This window comes from Callithrix jacchus, chromosome 13, assembly GCF_049354715.1.
Source record: "Callithrix jacchus isolate 240 chromosome 13, calJac240_pri, whole genome shotgun sequence".
Lineage (NCBI taxonomy): Eukaryota > Metazoa > Chordata > Mammalia > Primates > Cebidae > Callithrix > Callithrix jacchus.
This window is the reverse complement of record NC_133514.1, coordinates 89,607,297-89,624,614: the sequence shown is the minus strand read 5'-3', so window position 1 is coordinate 89,624,614 and position 17,318 is coordinate 89,607,297. Positions and strand designations below refer to the sequence as shown.

The following is a 17,318-nucleotide window of genomic DNA, read 5'->3' as shown; positions in this document are numbered from 1 at the left end:
CATCAGGTCACCTTGGACAAGTCTTGCCATCTTTACGGGCTTCTGTTTCTTCTTCCGATAAGTGGGCTTCATGATGGCAGCCTAGATGGCTGAAAATCCAAGGCATTTAAGCTTGGAAAGGAAAAAGTGCCGCAGAACCATGAGGCTGGGGACAAACTGTGAACATCCCAGCTTCCCTTTGCCTCTCCATCGGGGTTAGTAATTCTCTGCCACTGATTTGGCATTTCTGGGCTAGCCCAACAATTTAAAAATTATTATAGCTTTATAATCTATTGTAATGCCTGTCAGTACTTGTCTTCCTTCATTATTCTTTAAAAATATTAGCTATTCTTGCCTTTTTCAAACCACGACATTAAGTGATTTGAAAAAAAAATCCTCTTGGAATTTTGATTGTTATGCCATTAAGTTTATGTGTAGAGAATTGCATATTTAGAATAAGTGCTACCCCCTGGCATACTTTCCACTTATCCAGCTGTTTATGAACCTCCTTAATGCTTTACAATTTCCTACACATAGCCGCTACACATTCTAGTTAAGTTTATGCCCAGGTATATTACATTTTATTGCTCTTGTGAATAGAATCTTCTCATTACTCTTCTTACCCCACCCCTTTCTCTTCTTCTTTCCTCCACTCTCCCCTGCCCTCATCTCCTCCTCTTCCCTCCCCATCCCTTTCTGTTGGCGTGGCTAGTTTATAGTCCTTTGCTTCCTTTGTTATAGAAGTATCGGTCTATCAGGACTCTGTGATGAGCCAGCCTTAATGATCTTCAAGCCAAGAGCAACTCTACACAAAGCCTCCTGTGGGAGCTAGACAAAAAATTATAGAAGTTCTGAAGAAACTGAATCAGAATAGTGAATCTTCCCTTTCTTGGAGAGACACCAGCTTTTCTGAAAATACCTACGGCCTTCCCCAGGCTCTCCCTGACCTTTATGAGCTCAGGAAAAAGGCCTTTGCAGCCAAAAGGATTTGAGAGCACTGACATCTCCCTCACTGTTGACATGTCCAGTCAATGGCCTCCATGCAGACTGGACCTCTTGGATGCCTCTCTGCCACTCACGTCCTGTCCCCAGTCCATTGGCAGAACTTATTGGCCCTTCCATGAGAAGAGCATGAGTCCGACCTCATTCCCTCTCTCTTCACCATCCCCACCCTCTGGTTGAAGCCTCCGGACCTGCTCCCACTTTCCCAAGGCCGTTTTATTGCCTACAGCAGCCCAGTGAGCAGGATCACACCACTCCTCTGCTCCAAATCCCGCAAAAGCTTCTGTTCACTGAGTCAAAGCCAGCGCACATGTGGTGCCCTGCAGGTCCGCTTCGTGCTCATCTCTTTTTTCTGGTCTCCCCTTGCTCACCCCTTGCTGTTCTTTGAACCCAGCAAACATGGTCCCACCTCAAGCCTTTGCATTTGCTGTTCATACCCATAGCAGTCCTTCCCCCAGTGGCTCCCTGTCATACTTTCTTCAGGCAGGTCTCTGATCATATGTCACCTCCTCAGTGAGGGAAGCATACCCCCAGCCCCCTTCCCCTCATTTCTCTTTCTCTGTTTATTTTTCTTTATATCAGCTTAACATCTAACCTACAGTAAGTAATTAGGCACTGCTCATCTCTCCATAGTAGAAAGTACGTTCCGTGTGGTTAATGACCTCATCTGGTTTATTTGCTGCTGTGTTCGGCCCAGTACCTAGAAGAGTGTCTGGCATACCACAGGCATACCATAAATACTTATTAAATAAGCTAATGAATGAAAATGATGGTTGATGTGTTGATTCATTCATCAATTTGACAATCACATGCCGTGCTAAGTGCTGGGGGTTAAATAGCTGCCCAGATATGACTCTGTCTTTGCAGAAAGGAACTGTGTTGGTCTAGGAGTCTGATGATTTAGGTTTAGGTACTTCCTCTTCCATTCCTACGTGGCCTTGGGAAAGGCACTTGACTCCTCTGAGCCTCAGGCCTTCCATCCATACAATAGACATAATAAACCTCACCCAAGAAATCATAATGAGGACTAGACAGAAAATGTGTGTAGGGGCCCAGCACCCTGCCCCATCCCAGTGCAACACAGCAGTGGTTCTTTCCCCTTGGCAATAATTAGTTAACATTGAAAAGTGGCTTGGCAGCTGAGAAAGGCTGCGGGAATGTGTGGGATTGTTCTTAAGGAGCTAACACCCAAGTGAAGGAGATAAAACACAGGTGACTATAAGGCACAGTGACAGTGGGGATGGTCTCAAGTGACCTCAGGGAGAGGAGGGAGTCATGGGTGGGTACATCTTTGGGGCGAGTTGGCATCTGAGACAGGCCGTCATGAACAGTTGCCTTGGATGTTTGGTGCTCGGAACAAAGAACATTAGAAGTGGCTGAAAAAATGTGATGCAGGTGGCACAGAATTGGACAATTAAGGGGCACACACAGAAACGAATGAATAATTCTATTTGTCTGGTACATAAGGGACATCAAGGGGTAGGAAGCAGGGAAAAAATGGAAAGGGAGGCTGGAGAGGAACAGTTGAGGGCATCCAAAGCCACGGTGAGGAGCTTGAGAACACAGCCAGGCTTTTGGTTGGCTAGATTTCACCGAGAGGAAGACAGACACAGGAGAACGCCACCTGGGGTCAGGCACTGGTGGGAGATGCTGGCCTCAGCAGAAGGCATTGGGAGAGGATATGAAGCCATGGAGGCTGCCACCCCCTGTGAAGTCACCGAAGGAGAGATCAGCATGACCCAGGGGCTGTGATGTCCAGGTGGGGGATGGCTGTCCAGGTCTCGGCAGAACCCCTCCTAGCCCTCCTGACCTCAGAGGCTGTGGAGAGCAGAGGAGCCTGATTGCGGAAACACAGGGAGGAGGGGGCTGGGGCATGCAGGTTTATTGATCTGTAATTCAGTTGCCAAAAAGAGAATTCTCTTGTTTCTAAATGGAAGATACTTGAGGCCCTTTATAGAAGTCTCAGGCTGGCAAAAATCAAGATTACATGGGAAAGCCTGTTTCATGCTGGTTTGTAGCTCTGGGCTGTGAATGGCATTTTTTTGTTGGTTGGTTTGTTTGTTTTTTTCTGCCTGCTCAAGTGAGTTCGATTTTTTTTAAACTTGTGTTAGAAAACATATGACATAAATTTATTACCTTAGCCATTTTTTAAGTGTACAGTTCAATAGTGTTAAATATATTCACATTGTTGTGTCTTAGATCTCCAGATTTTTAAAATCTTGCATTACTGAAACTATACCCATTAAACAATTACTCCCCTTTTCCACCTCCCCGCAGCCCCTGGTAACCACCATTCTGCTTTTTGTCCCTATAGCTTTGAGTACTCAAGGGACCTCATGTAAATGAAATCCTACAGATTTGTCTTTTGTGTCTGGCTTGTTTCACTTAGCATGATATCTTCAAGCTACATCCATGTTGTAGCATGTGGCAGGACTTCCTTTTTAGGACTGAATAATCTTCCATTGTATGTACATACCACCTTTTTAGATGGATTTGAATGGAGTGTCCTAGGATCTGAGGTCTCCCTTGGGTCAGTCTGGGCTCTGAACACAGCCTCACGTGCCTTTGGTAAAGGACTACTCTGGTCCAGGTTTTTTACAAGATTGTGAGGTGGGAAACTTTTATGTTTGAACTCCTCCTGCCTTCTCTAGCCTAAGAGGCTTTGCTCCTTGGCCACTCTGAAAAAAGAATGACAGTTTAAAAAGGCCCGAGATTAATTTTTATATTAATAGTGATGTCACATTTAGAATAAGAGGCTAGTCTTTTATTCTCTCCTCTGTGCTACTCAGATAATTCCTGGAGTCTAAGGGTTGGCACCAGCTTAGGCAAAAGAACGCTAGAATAAAGAAAGTGCATGTTCAAGGAAAGAGTGGTGGTTAATTCAGAAACCTAGGAGTTATTTCAGGAATTTTGAGGAAGGGAATGAGAAAGGTTTACCCCAGAGGAGACAATGCCTTTCAATTCTATTGATTTTTATGAGTGCCTTGTGTGCCAGGGGCTGTGGATACAACAATGAGTAAGCAGACTCTGCATTCATGGGTCATAGTTTTCCCAGTAGGGGAAATGGGCAAATATACTCCCTGAGCAACCTCTTCCATTTTTATCACTTCAATTACCATTTATTTGAGAATAATGCTCAAGTTGTATCAGTCAGAATAGGCTAGGTTCTGCAAAGTAACAAACTGGCCTAAAATGTCAGTGATCTAACACAATGAAAATTTATTCCTCACTTATACTGTATGTCTGATGCAGGATATCAGGAGACTTTGCTCAGCATGTTCACTCAGGGACCCTTGTTGTTGGAAGCTTTTCCTCAACATATGCTTCTGTGATCATCCTTAGAGAGGAAAAGTGATTTGACAAATCACAAACTGTCTCTTAAAAATCACTTACAGCCCAGGGATTCCATGTATATCAACAAATAACCTAAAAATTCAGGGTTCTTCAGTATCCAAAGCTCTGAGCCTCTAATGCTTGGGGTTCAGAATACATGACAGAGATGGTGGGATATTTGGGAGTATGTTGTATTGAATTAGTGCATCTTGTCAAGTCACTTAATCATTGGCTCTGCTACTTTGTCACCCTGTTCACAGTTATTGGCTTGTTGCTTAAATGAAACGGTGCTACTTGCCTTTTTCTTTCAGTACTCTAACTAGCTGCATTTTTAAGATTTGCAATAAAGTCTAATACACTCACTTTCAAAGACAAAGTGGCAAATGCCAGAAACGCTGGGAATATGTTTAGTGTCCTGGGTTTCATTCACATTTGATGTGATATTCTGTGTTTTCTCTACCTCTGTTCCCAGCCCTAAAGCAAATGTTTATGTTTTAGATGATGGCCTGGGGAGTCCTATAAGACCCTTAATAGTTAAAGACAGATGCTATTCTTGAATGTTTTTTACATGTGGCAAATATGTTGGGTGGGATTCCCAAAAAGAGTTGAACAAAAACTTGTTAAAATATTTTCTCTTACAAAAAGTTGTCCTCTAGAATCTCCCATTCCTCCAGGGATCCTAGAATTCCCAGAATGTTGAGACAAAAAAGACCTTTCAGCCTTCTGGGTGGTATAGTTCAGTCCCTAGGGTCTCGCAATTTGTTAGGGGCAGAGGAGGGAAACAAATCCAGAGTTCCTGAGTTCCAGAACCATGCTTTTGTCATTACACCACTCTGCCAGGATTTACTCAGATGTTGTCCAGATTCCAGCTTATACATAAAATGGAAAATTCCATATGAAATTATTTATATTGTACAACACTCAATTTTGCAATTGCCTCATTCAATTTTTTTACTTTCAAGTGCAGTTTATACTAATTCCTACTAACTGAAGCCCTTACTCTTTCCTTCCGTCATCTTCATTTAGCAGTGTGTTGGGTTTATCTGGCTCAGCACACCTGCACTCCTCTCGTCTCCTTTGTTCGCGAGGAATCCCCTGACTGCTCCCCTCCCCAGTATCTACTAGCCTGGCTGAGCAGGATGTATTCCTGTAGGAGAAAGAGGCAGGTGTCAGTAGGCCTGGCATCCTGAATCTTCATGTGTGCTTATTGGCACTGTGGGGATAGAAGCCAGATGCCCAGCACTCAGGCCAGACCTGGCTCCTGCTTTGGTTCTGTCTGTACGATGAGCAGTTCTGAGAGGAGACATGCTGCTGTCTGCAGTGAGTGTGCTGAGGGGCTTTACATCGTGATGCAAGTATCTCAGGGACAATGGAGATTTCGCTCCAGGAAATCCAGACACTGTGTGCATTTTCTCTTTGTGTGCATGGGAGGGCTTTTACCTTTTCTTTCTATCTCTTTGACTTTTTTTCCCCTCCCTGGCTCTTTCTTTGTGTGTGTCTCTCCCTCTATTCTTGTCCTCCACCAACTTCCTAATACTCTGTCTCCGCCTCTGCCCTGACCCCATCTCTTTCTTTATTTCTGTCTCTCTTCCTTAATTGGCCATAATTTAGAACTATAGCCTATTTGTTCATAAGTTATTTGATTGGATAAAATGTGAACTTTCCTATTCATACATTTAAAGACTAAGAAGCAGAACAGTGTGCATTTTTCCCTTAAACACGAATTTAATGGTAGTTTAGTTCATATCGCCCCAGGTTGCGCTCCTTTAAATCCATCCATCAATATAACATTGCCCCCCTCCCCACCCCATCTGAGCCCATTGACTGAGATCTCACTCTTTGGTTCTGCTCCTCTGACATTTTGATACTTGGAGGCAATGAAAACTCTAGGAAAATGTGGGACTCAGACAGAGATTGGCCTGCACCCACCTCTCCAGACTTCAACAGAGATGGGACTTCCAAGTCTGGAGAGGTGGGGGCAGTGCAGGCGAAAGGTTCCATCCCTGTCTGAGTCCCATATTTTCCTTGAGTCTTCATTGCCTCAGGGCAGGGGTGGGAAAGGAGCATAAAGAGGGTAGAATGGTCCCAACTTAGATATAGGTTGAATTCTCAGACCCTTTGTGGTGTTCTGGAAGCTTAGTGGCCAGAGAGGAGCTGCCCAGACCACAGCATCCAGAGATCCCAGGCATGGGCCAAGGAGAATGAAAGGGAAGGAAAGTCACAAGAGCAACAATAGCAGCAGCAGTGCTTACTGAGAGCCTACACTGAGCCAGATGTTTTTATAAGCACTTTATAAGGTCAACACATGTAGTCCTCACAACACCCTACGAAATAGGCAATATTATGCTTATTTTACAGAATGGTACACTAAGGTACAGAATAAGGTTGCCAGTTAAATTTGAATTTCAGATAAGCAATGAATAATCTTTTTGTATAAGCATGACCCAAATATTAGATAGAACACACTTAAAACATTATTCACTGTTTATCTAAAATCCAAATTTAATAGGATTTTGTAATTTTAATGACTACATCTGGCAACCCTTGGACAGAGAGATAAGGATGCTTACTCAAGGTTGCACAGCTATTACTAGTAGAGCCAGAATTTAAACTGGACAGTATGACCCAGGGAAGAGTCCTTAATTACCCCACTCTGCTTCCCATCCCTGGCCCTACCTTCACTCTGTCTAAAAACCTCCTTTGTGCTGGGTGTTACCTCCACGCTGAGGAGTCTGACTTGGACCGCCCTTTCCTGGCCAGCTCTTCAGCCACACTCTTTGTACCTTCCAAAAGCATATGTAATTGGTTCATTCCATTAAAATCATTAGTCCAACACTTAGATATTGTGCACCTACTATGTACAACCCTCTCTACTGAAGTAGCCCTGGCTAGTAGATTCATTCTAGAAAGAGTTGGAACAGTCCCCATATGTCCCTTTCCTTCTAGATACTTCCATCCAATGTGACCCTGATTGAGGCTCTGTGTGTTCCAGGCAGATCACATAACCATTTTCAGTGGGGTGTCTAGAGACAACGTCCCCATGTTTGTTCTCTACCCCAGGCAAATAACTAAAGGAGCGATTCCCAGGATAGGTAGAGAAGCAGGGTAATGCTGTCAGGGGCAGATGGGAGAGTTTGAGATGCCATGGAGGGTTTCTCATTCTCAGCTCATGACTGCTCCTGGACAAGACCTTTCTAAGAGGATATTCCAATCTTTCCCTATCCACCCCAACAGGTACTACTTTCCATGCCAACGTTGGCTGGCAGTGGAGGAGGATGATGGCCAGCTGTCCAGGGAGCTGTTGCCAGTGGATGAGTCCTATGTGCTGCCACAGAGCGAGGAGAGTGGGCGAGGTGGTGACAACAACCCCCTCGACAACCTGGCCCTGGAGCAGAAAGGTTTCCTAAACTAGAGCTGATTTCTTTTCCCCAGCACCCCTCCCCTCTGCCTCTTCAACCCTAAGTATCCAACTTCCTTTCCTCCTCTGTGGGCTCTGGGCACTTCTTCTTTTGACAATCTATTGTATTGCCTTCTCATTCAGTAAAGGGGGCATCGTCTCACATAGCTATTGTAAGGCTAGGTATAAAGCACACAGCTTAGGACTGAGTTATTGCAGGAATGGAATGGAATGGATTGGAATCAAATTGGATGAATTAGAATGGAGTGGATTGGACTGAAATGGGATATTGGACTGGAATAGATTGGAATGAAATGGGATGGATTGGAATGAAATGAAATGGAATGAAGTAGAGTGGAATGGAATAGAGTCAAGTGGAATGGAGTAGAGTGGATGGAGTGGAGTGGAATGGAATGGAATGTGATGGGTTGGAATGGAATGGAATTAATTGAAATGGAATGGAGTGGAGTGGAGTAGAATGGAGTGGAGTGGATTGGAATGGAATGGGATGGATTGGAATGGAATTGAGTGCATTGAAATGGAATGGAGTGGAATGGAGTGGAGTGGAATGGAATGGAATGTATTGGAATGGAATGGAATGGAGTAGAGTGGAATGGGATGGGTTGGAATGGAATGGAGCGGAGTGGAGTAGAATGGAGTGGAATAGAATGGAGTGGAATGAAATGAGTGTAGCCACTTCTGATTCAGTCTTATGTCCTTTCCTATAGGTACTCAGTGCATTTTTCTCAAGGGAAGGAATGAACAGTAACCTCCAAGAGTTCTATGATGTTCCTCTAAAATATGCATGCCTAAAACTCCTACCAGCCAGAGGGAGTCAGAATGAGCTCCTGGCTTCTGAGTCTCTGACCCTCAAAGTCACTGCAAGCCTCCCCTGACCACTCTATCAGCTCTACTGAGGGCTTCCTGTATAAGCCAGAGGTGAAAGACCCATATCTCTACCCTCTGTAAGTTTCCAGACTAATGGTGGTTGCAGAACAACACATGCTGAAAGTAAAATGATTCCTAGAAATGGCCAAAAGGAACATAGAAACATACTTATTACTAATCACAGGGCTCACAGATACAGCATTGAAGGGGCAAGAGAAAAATTGGAGTGATAAGGCCAGAGGGAGTGAATCAAGGAAGCCCTCCTAGAGGAGGTAGCTGTCCTCTTTCCACCTTTCATGAGAGGAACAATCTATAACTCATTGCTCTATACTTTTCTCTTGGCAGATAAATCTACCACATTCTCAGTGACCATAAAGACTGGGGTTAAGAAGAATGCGGGCACAGATGCTAATGTCTTCATCACACTCTTTGGCACGCAAGATGACACCGGTAAGAAAGCAGTGCAGGGCCAAGGTTCACCCACATTCCTCCCCAGGGAGACCAGAAGACTTAACAGAAATTTCCAAGGGAATCTCAATTATGCCTCTTCTCTCAATAAGATGCAAGCAATTAGCCTTATCTAGAAAGGCATTTCCTTTTTCTCTAAAAATGTTTCCTCTTCTCTGAGGCAGCTTTCTTCTTCTTTCTAATGGCAGAGGTAACCCTGACTCTACCCAATAACAATCTGGGACAAGGTGGCCTTGTACAATTTCCAGTGAAATTCAGCCATGGTACTCTCAGTACAAGACACTCCAGACATTGTAGAGTTGTTCAGAAGTCTTTGCCCAGGTATTCAGAAAAGGTGGTGTTTAGTGTTGGGTCCAGCCATCTGCTCACACCACTGTCCAACCATTCTGTTGAGTTTAGAGAGGTGTCAGTCCCTCGAGTAGTCATCATACCGTCGCTGAAAATCCTGCAGGTCCAGAGCCTAGTGCCAAGCATTATTGAAGAATAAATGGACCTAATCCTTGACCATGGGGTGTTCATATCTAATACAACAATGTGCTGGTAGAGAGCATGGACTCTGGAGCTTGGCTGATTGGTTCAAACTTCCACTCCACCATTTATTAGCTGTGTGACCTTGGGCAAGTTGCTTAAGCCCTCTGTGCCTTAGTTTCCTCTATTTACAAAATGAGAATAAAATTAGTATGTGCCTTATAGAGTTGTAGGTCTAATGAAGTTAAACATGTACAACATTTGGGACAAAGTGATACTCAATAAACATTAATTACCATCATTATGTAATAGGTTGGATAAAGTAGATAATATATAATGAAATAATGAGGTGATAACCTACAAATGTATGTGATTACCATCATTCCTGAACCATGGTCAAAGGAATTGATGGGACTTGGCAACTGCTTTTCTTCACTTAGGCCTTTCTATGTTAAACATATTCCTGAGCGTCTCTCCTTTTTGACATTTGGAAAACCAAGTGTCAAATACATTATTTAGTTTTCCCAAAGCCACTCAGTGGTAAGTGGCAGAGCTAGGCATTGGATCAAGGTCTGTCTGTCTCTCTGTATACCTAAACAAGTCTGCAATGAGTCTTTCTACCTGAGGTGGGCCCTGGGCTGGGACCTACTGGGGTACAGGGACTTAATGGCAATGCAGTGCATGCTGAGGCAGGAGAACACAGTGATGACTCTGAGATCACCCCAATTTCAGACTGACACTGCAGCCAGTCTCAGGACAGATTATATATGTGAAATAGCTAGAGAGGGGCCTTAGAAGTCATCCCTCCTGTGTCATTCAGAGAAGCTGCTCCAGAGATTCCCACATGTTCCATCCCTGAATGAAACTCTGTGTTTCCCCAGGGAACATAGGGAGCTTGGCTTTGTCACTGGCTCCCTCTCCATCTAGAGAGTTGTGAGGGTATGGGAGTAGCACAGCATTGACTTCGGGCTCCACCACTGTCTTCTGGATGATTTTAAATAAGGTATCTTTTTCGATATAAACTGCAAATAAAAATGCACACATTAAGGGTTATTGTAAAACTCAGTGAAAGAACACACACCAAAAAAATTCCCACTGTGCAGACACCATTGGATGATAATTGCACAGTCTAAGTTTGATGGAAGTTCAGAAATTTGGTCATTTTTAGGAGGGATTAAAAGTTTGGGTCTGACTAGGCTTGAAAGGCCTCAGGTACAGCCAGTCATGTTGGGATCATCTGGTTGGCAGGAATGACCCTCCTGAAGTCCTCCAAGACAAACAGCAATAAGTTTGAGAGGGACAGCATTGAAATCTTCACAGTGGAGACGCTGGATCTAGGAGACCTGTGGAAAGTCCGGCTCGGCCATGACAATACAGGTGTGGCTTCCTGCCTCCATTTCCTGCTAAGAGTTTAACGACCATGGACAGGTCCCTGTGGGCATCTGGGAAAAACTCTGGAAATTTCGAATGTCATCTGTCTTCTGTAATGACACAGCTTCCTCAATCCCTTTAACCCACTAGAGCCCAGAGAGTCCTCAGCTGCACATAGAGTTTCTGGCCTAATTAGTCTAGGGTGGTACCTGGACACTGGTGATTTTTAAAGCCATTCTCTATCTTCCAATCTCAGTAATTTTAATACACAGCCAGCTATGAAAATCTCCAATCTAACTCAGTAGTTCTTGGAGTGTGCAACAGAACCACCTGGGAGGTTATTAACTCACAGATTTCTTGGCTCCACCCCCAGAGCCTTTGATTCAATTGTGGCATTCCTGTCATCGGGTAAGATTATAAAGCTTTTGTAAATACAGGCTCTTTCTGGCATCCATGAGTTCCATTTGAAGCCCCTTCTTCGAGGAAGGGCAGCATCCTTTCTTCCTCTCAGTGCCCTCCCACCTCAGCCCCCCACTACCCTCCTATCATCTCCTATTGATGCTCTTTTAGACCTTTTAATTTCCCTGACAGCAGCCTGGAGTGGGATCCAACTTCAACTCTGGTTGCACATTTTAATAGGAGTGACTAGCAATGCTGTAAGCAAAAGGGATGTCATGTTAATGGTATCAGCCAGCCACCAAGTAAGGAAGGATGTCAGGAGTCCCTGAAGTTAGCTGCAGCAAACTATCTCTGCACAGGTCCTTGATGAGTTCTGTGTCTCCTCTCTCTCTAGGCAAGGCCCCAGGCTGGTTTGTAGACTGGGTAGAGGTGGATGCCCCATCTCTTGGGAAGTGTATGACGTTTCCCTGTGGCCGCTGGCTGGCCAAAAATGAAGATGACGGATCCATCATCAGAGACCTCTTCCATGCAGAGCTCCAGACGAGGCTGTACACGCCATGTAGGAACCATGCACAGCAAGGCTGGTCCTCCTCTGGGGCCCCATCACCAACCACCCCAACTCAGCCCCAGGTCCTCCTTCAGCATTGGCTGTGGGCCAGGCCCACCTTGAAGATTTTGGTCTCTCATCCCTGTCCTGAATTTCCTGAGCTCTCTGGGGGCTGTGGACAGAGTTCTGGACCGAGGGAATAAAATATGGGATTTATTCCAAACTTCACCCCAAGCTAGCTGGTGACAACATGTCGAGAGCCTAGCCTCTCCAGGGTTCAGATTCCTCATTGGCAGCATAGAGATAATAATGCAGGATTATAGTAATATCCAAAAAGAAGAAAGATAAAGGTTGAACTGAGGAATCATTATCAACCCTGTCACCAATCCTTACTCGTCATGAACATGTGAAAGAAATCACCAGGGTAAGATTTTTTCAGGTGGTGTAGGGCACTGGCGGCCCCATAATGGCTTGAAAGGGCACTCACTTAAGGGTTGAAGGGAAACACAACTTGCACCCTGCCAGACCCAGAATTCAAAAAGAAGGTAAATGTAACTCCCTTTTCTAGCTAAGGGAAAGGGAGTAATTTGGTGAAGTTTTGATACTTCCTTTCCACTGTCATTATCAGAAAGAATACAGTAAATGTTTATAGATGTGTAAGTACGTAGTACTAGGTACTGAGAATCAAACTGAAATTAACTAAAATCTAAAAGTCTGTCTGAATTTAATCTGAATAAAATCCAGAGCATATAATTTTTTTCTAACTAAATAATAAACTGTACTACAAGGTTTCCCCCTAACAACTCATACTTAAATAGCATGAATCAGTGATGAACAATGTTTTTTGCCTAAAGCAATAAACTGAACTGAATAGATCATCAAAATATTTTCTGATCCAAAGCCTAAAACAAAGTGACATTTCTCTGGCCAGGCACGCCCAAAGCCAGCCCTGGATCCAGCCTCTATTCCCAGAAGTCACCTACAGGCAAGAACAGACTCTGACCTGGCAGATGTGTATGGGGCTTGCAGCAGCATTGGGTGGGACCCTTGAGGACAAACATATCCATTTCTCCCTGCACACCCTAGGACATGCCATTCCAGAGAGAGGAGAGAAAACATATCCATTTCTCCCTGAACACCCTAGGACATGCCATTCCAGAGAGAGGAGAGAGAGAAAAGATAGAGTTTGTATGACTTGACTTTGAATATGTTTAGTTCCAGCCTGATATTAAAACTAACCTGAAGGGTGGGCTGTTCCTGCCCAGAACTTCCAGAGCTTCTACTGCTGGCTGGTCTCAGGAGAGCTGAGATTCTGTTGCCAACTTTTCTGTTCATGGCTTTCCAAGCCTTGGGTCAGGGAGAATCCGCAGAGGCTCAGAATAAGGAACTGTATTCTGCAGAGATGATACCTCTGTTATTGCTTGAGCACCTGGCAGGGTTGGGGCTGTTTCACTTCAACCTGTAAGTGAGGGCCTTTTCAAGCCATTGTGGGGATAGTGGTCACCTCAGTGGCCTGTAGCCTGTGGCTAAGCAGCTGTATTTATCTCTAATTCATAGCAACAAGGCCCCTACAGGCTGACCACACAGGCGTTAAGGCAGGACAAGCCTGGGTTTGAGTTCAAGTTCTACCATGTGACTTTGGGCAAGTTACTTCACCTCTCTGAGCCTTGGTTTTCTCATCTGTAAAATGGAGTGTAGTAATGCCTACTCCCTTATAAGAGTTAAAAGAGATAAGGACTGTAGCATGCTCGGTACAGTCTGACAAGTAGGAAGTACTTAATAAGTGATAACTATTACTACTGCAAGTATCACTACTACAGCCCTGTGGCAAAGTAGCCATGATGGTAATGAAAGCAACATCCTCATCTGGAGAAGGCTAGGGCTGCAAGAGAGAAAGAAGCTTCTATCACTACTCCTTTCAAGGGCCAAGATCACAGGATAGAGGTACACATCCACTTGCACTGTTTCTCTGGGTTTTCAATCTTCTTCTTCTTTTTTTTTTTAGTTACTGTGACCCAGAGTAAGTCAGTATACACATTTATATGCATATGCAAAAAATAAAAATATCACAAAAATTGGACCCCCATTATGTGTGATGTACAGTGATATTTTTCTATTAGAGTTATATATTTTTATTATGCTTTAAGTTCTGGGGTACATGTGCAGAACATGCAGGATTGTTGCATAGGTACATACATGGTAATGTGGTTGGCTGCCTCCATCCCCCCGTCACCTATATCTGGCATTTCTCCCCATGTTATCCCTCCCCAACCTCCATATCCCCTGTTGTCCCTCCCCTATTCTCCCCAAACAGACCCCAGTGTGTAGTGCTCCCCTCCCTGTGTCCATGTGTTCTCATTGTTCAACACCTGCCTATGAGTGAGAACATGTGGTGTTTGATTTTCTGTTCTTGTGTCAGTTTGCTGAGAATGATAGTTTTCAGATTCATCCATCTCCCTACAAGGGACACAAACTCATCATTTTTTATGGTTGCATAGTATTCTATGGTGTATATGTGCCACATTTTCCTTGTCCAGTCTATATCAATGGGCATTTGGGTTGGTTCTAGGTCTTGGCTATTGTAAACAGTGCCACAGTGAACATATATGTGCATGTGTCTTTATAATAGAATGATTTATTATCCTTTGGATATATACCCAGTAATGGAATTGCTGGGTCGAATGGAATTTCTCTTTCTAGGGCCTTGAGGAATTGCCACACTGTCTTCCACAATGGTTGAACTAATTTATACTCCCCACCAATAGTGTAAAAGTGTTCCTATTTCTCCACATCCTCTCCAGCATCTGTTGTCTCCAGATTTGGAGATGATCTCCATTCTAACTGGCGTGAGATGGTATCTCAATGTGATTTTGATTTGCATTTCTCTAATGACCAGTGATGATGAGCATTTTTTCATATGTTTGTTGGCATGATATATGTCTTCTTTTGAAGTCTGTTCATGTCCTTCGCCCACTTTTGAAAGGGTTGGTTTGTTTGTTTCTTGTAAAACTGTTTTAATTCTTTGTAGATTCTGGATATTAACCCTTTGTCAGATGCATAGATTGCAAAAATTTTTTCCCATTCTATTGGTTGCCAGTTCACTCTAACGATTGTTTCTTTTGCTGTACAGAAGTTCTGGAGTTTAATTAGATCCCATTTGTCTATTGGTTGTCAATGGTTTTGGTGTTTTAGTCATGAAGTCCTTGCCTATGCCTATGTCCTGAATGGTATTGTCTAAGTTTTCTTCTAGGGTTTTTACGGTGTTAGGTCTTATGTTTAAGTCTTTAATCCATCTGGAGTTAATGTTAGTGTAAGGTTTCAGGAAGGGTCCAGTTTCTGCTTTCTGCACATGGCTTGTGAGCTTTCCCAACACCACTTATTAAACAGAGAATCCTTTCTCCATTGCTTGTTTTTTGCAGGTTTGTCAAAGGTGAGATGGTTGTAGATGTGTGGCATTGCCTCTAAAGCCTCTGTTCTGTTCCATTGATCTATTTCTCTGTTTTGATACCAGTACCATGCTGTTTTGATTACTGTAGTGTTGTAGCATAGTTTGAAGTCAGATAGCGTGATGCCTCCAACTTTGTTCTTTTTGCTTAAGATTGTCTTGGCTATGTGGGCTCTCTTTTGGTTCCGTATGAAGTTTAAGGTGGTTTTTTCCAGTTCTGTGAAGAGGGTCATAGGTAGCTTGATGGGGATAGCATTGAATCTGTAAATTACTTTGGTCAGTGTGGCCATTTTCATAATATTGATTCTTCCTAACCATAAGCATGGAATGTTTTTCCATCTGTTTGTGTCCTCTTTTATTTCCTTGAGCAGTGGTTTGTAGTTTTCCTTGAAGAGTTCCTTTACATCCTTTGTTAGTTGTATTCCTAGATGTTTTTTTCTCTTTGTAGCAATTGTGAATGGCAGTTCATTCTAGATTTGGCTCTCTTTAAGTCTGTTATTGGTATATAGGAGTGCTTGCGATTTCTGCACAAGAAATTGATGTTGTATCCTGAGACTTTGCTGAAATTGCTTATCAGTTTCAGGAGATTTTGGGCTGAGATGATGGGGTCTTCTAAATATACAATCATGTCTTCTGAAAATAGAAACAATTTGACTTCCTCCTTTCCTAGTCAAATACCCTTTGTTTCTTTTTCTTGCCTGGTTGCTCTGGCTAGAACTTTCAATACTATATTAAATAGGAGTGGTGAAAGAGGGCATCCTTGTCTAATGCCAGATTTCAAAGGGAATGCTTCCGGCTTTTGCCCATTCAGTATGATATTGGCTTTGGGTTTGTTGTAAATAGCTTTTATTATTTTGAGATACATTCTGTCAATACCTAGTTTATTGGGAGTTTTTAGCATAAAGGGCAGTTAAATTTTGTCTAAGGCTTTCTCTGCATCTATTGAGATAATCAGGTGGTTTTTGTCTTTGGTTCTGTTTATGTGGTGGATTATGTTTATAGACTTGCATATGTTGAACCAGCCTTGCATCCCTGGGATGAAGCCTACTTGATCATGATGGATAAGCTTTTTGATATGCTGTTGCAATTGGTTTGCCAGTGTCTTATTGAAGATTTTTGCATCTATGTTCATCATGGATATTGGCCCGAAGTCTTTCTTTTTTTGTTGAGTCTCTGTTGGGTTTTGGTATCAGGATATTGTTGTTCTCATAAAATAATTTGGGAAGGATTCCCTCTTTTTGGATTGTTTGGAATAGTTTCAGAAGGGGTGATATCAGCTCCTCTTTGTATGCCTGGTAGAATTCGGCTGTAACCCATCTGGACCTGGGTTTTTTTTTGTTGGTAGGCTATTAACTGCTGCCTCAACTTCAGCCCTTGTTATTGGTCTATTCAGGGTTTTTACTTCTTCCTGATTTAGGCTTTGGAGGGTTCAAGTGTCCAGGAATTTATCCATTTCTTCCAGGTTTACTGGTTTATATAGAGTTGTTTGTAGTAATCTCTGATGGTAGTTTGTATTTCTGTGGAATCCGTGGTGATATCCCCTTTATTGTTTTTTTTTTAATTGCATCTATTTGATTCTTCTCTCTTTTCTTTTTTATTAATCTGGCTAGTGGACTGTCTATTTTGTTGATCTTTTCAAAAAATGAGTTCCTGAATTTATTGATTTTTTTGAAGGGTTTTCTCTATCTCCTTCAGTTCTGCTCTGATCTTAGTTATTTCTTGTCTTCTGCTAGGTTTTGAGTTTTTTTTTTTTTAATCTTGCTCCTCTAGCTCTTTTAAATTTGATGATAGGGTGTCAATTTTAGATCTTTCTTTGCTTCTCATGTGGGCATTTGTTGCTCTAAATTTCCCTCTAGACATTGCTTTAAATCTCTAAATTTGGGATTTAAAGCAATGTCTAGAGGGAAATTTAGAGCAATAAATGCCCACGTGAGATTCTGGTACATTGTGTCTTCATTCTCATTGGTTTCAAAGAACATCTTTATTTCTGCCTTCATTTCATTGTTCAACCAGTCAACATT

The 17,318-nt window shown here is 43.0% G+C and overlaps 1 protein-coding gene across 1 annotated transcript in view; it reads left to right on the top strand.

Annotated features, from left to right (window-relative positions):
* Positions 1-17,318, top strand: part of LOXHD1 (lipoxygenase homology PLAT domains 1) — a 188,122-nt gene that overhangs the window by 104,303 nt on the left and 66,501 nt on the right. Inside the window, exons 22-25 of the mRNA XM_035270945.3 lie at positions 7,549-7,712; positions 8,945-9,049; positions 10,784-10,912; positions 11,700-11,864. Coding sequence (XP_035126836.3) covers positions 7,549-7,712; positions 8,945-9,049; positions 10,784-10,912; positions 11,700-11,864 — 563 coding nt within the window. The remainder of the gene's footprint in view (positions 1-7,548; positions 7,713-8,944; positions 9,050-10,783; positions 10,913-11,699; positions 11,865-17,318) is intronic.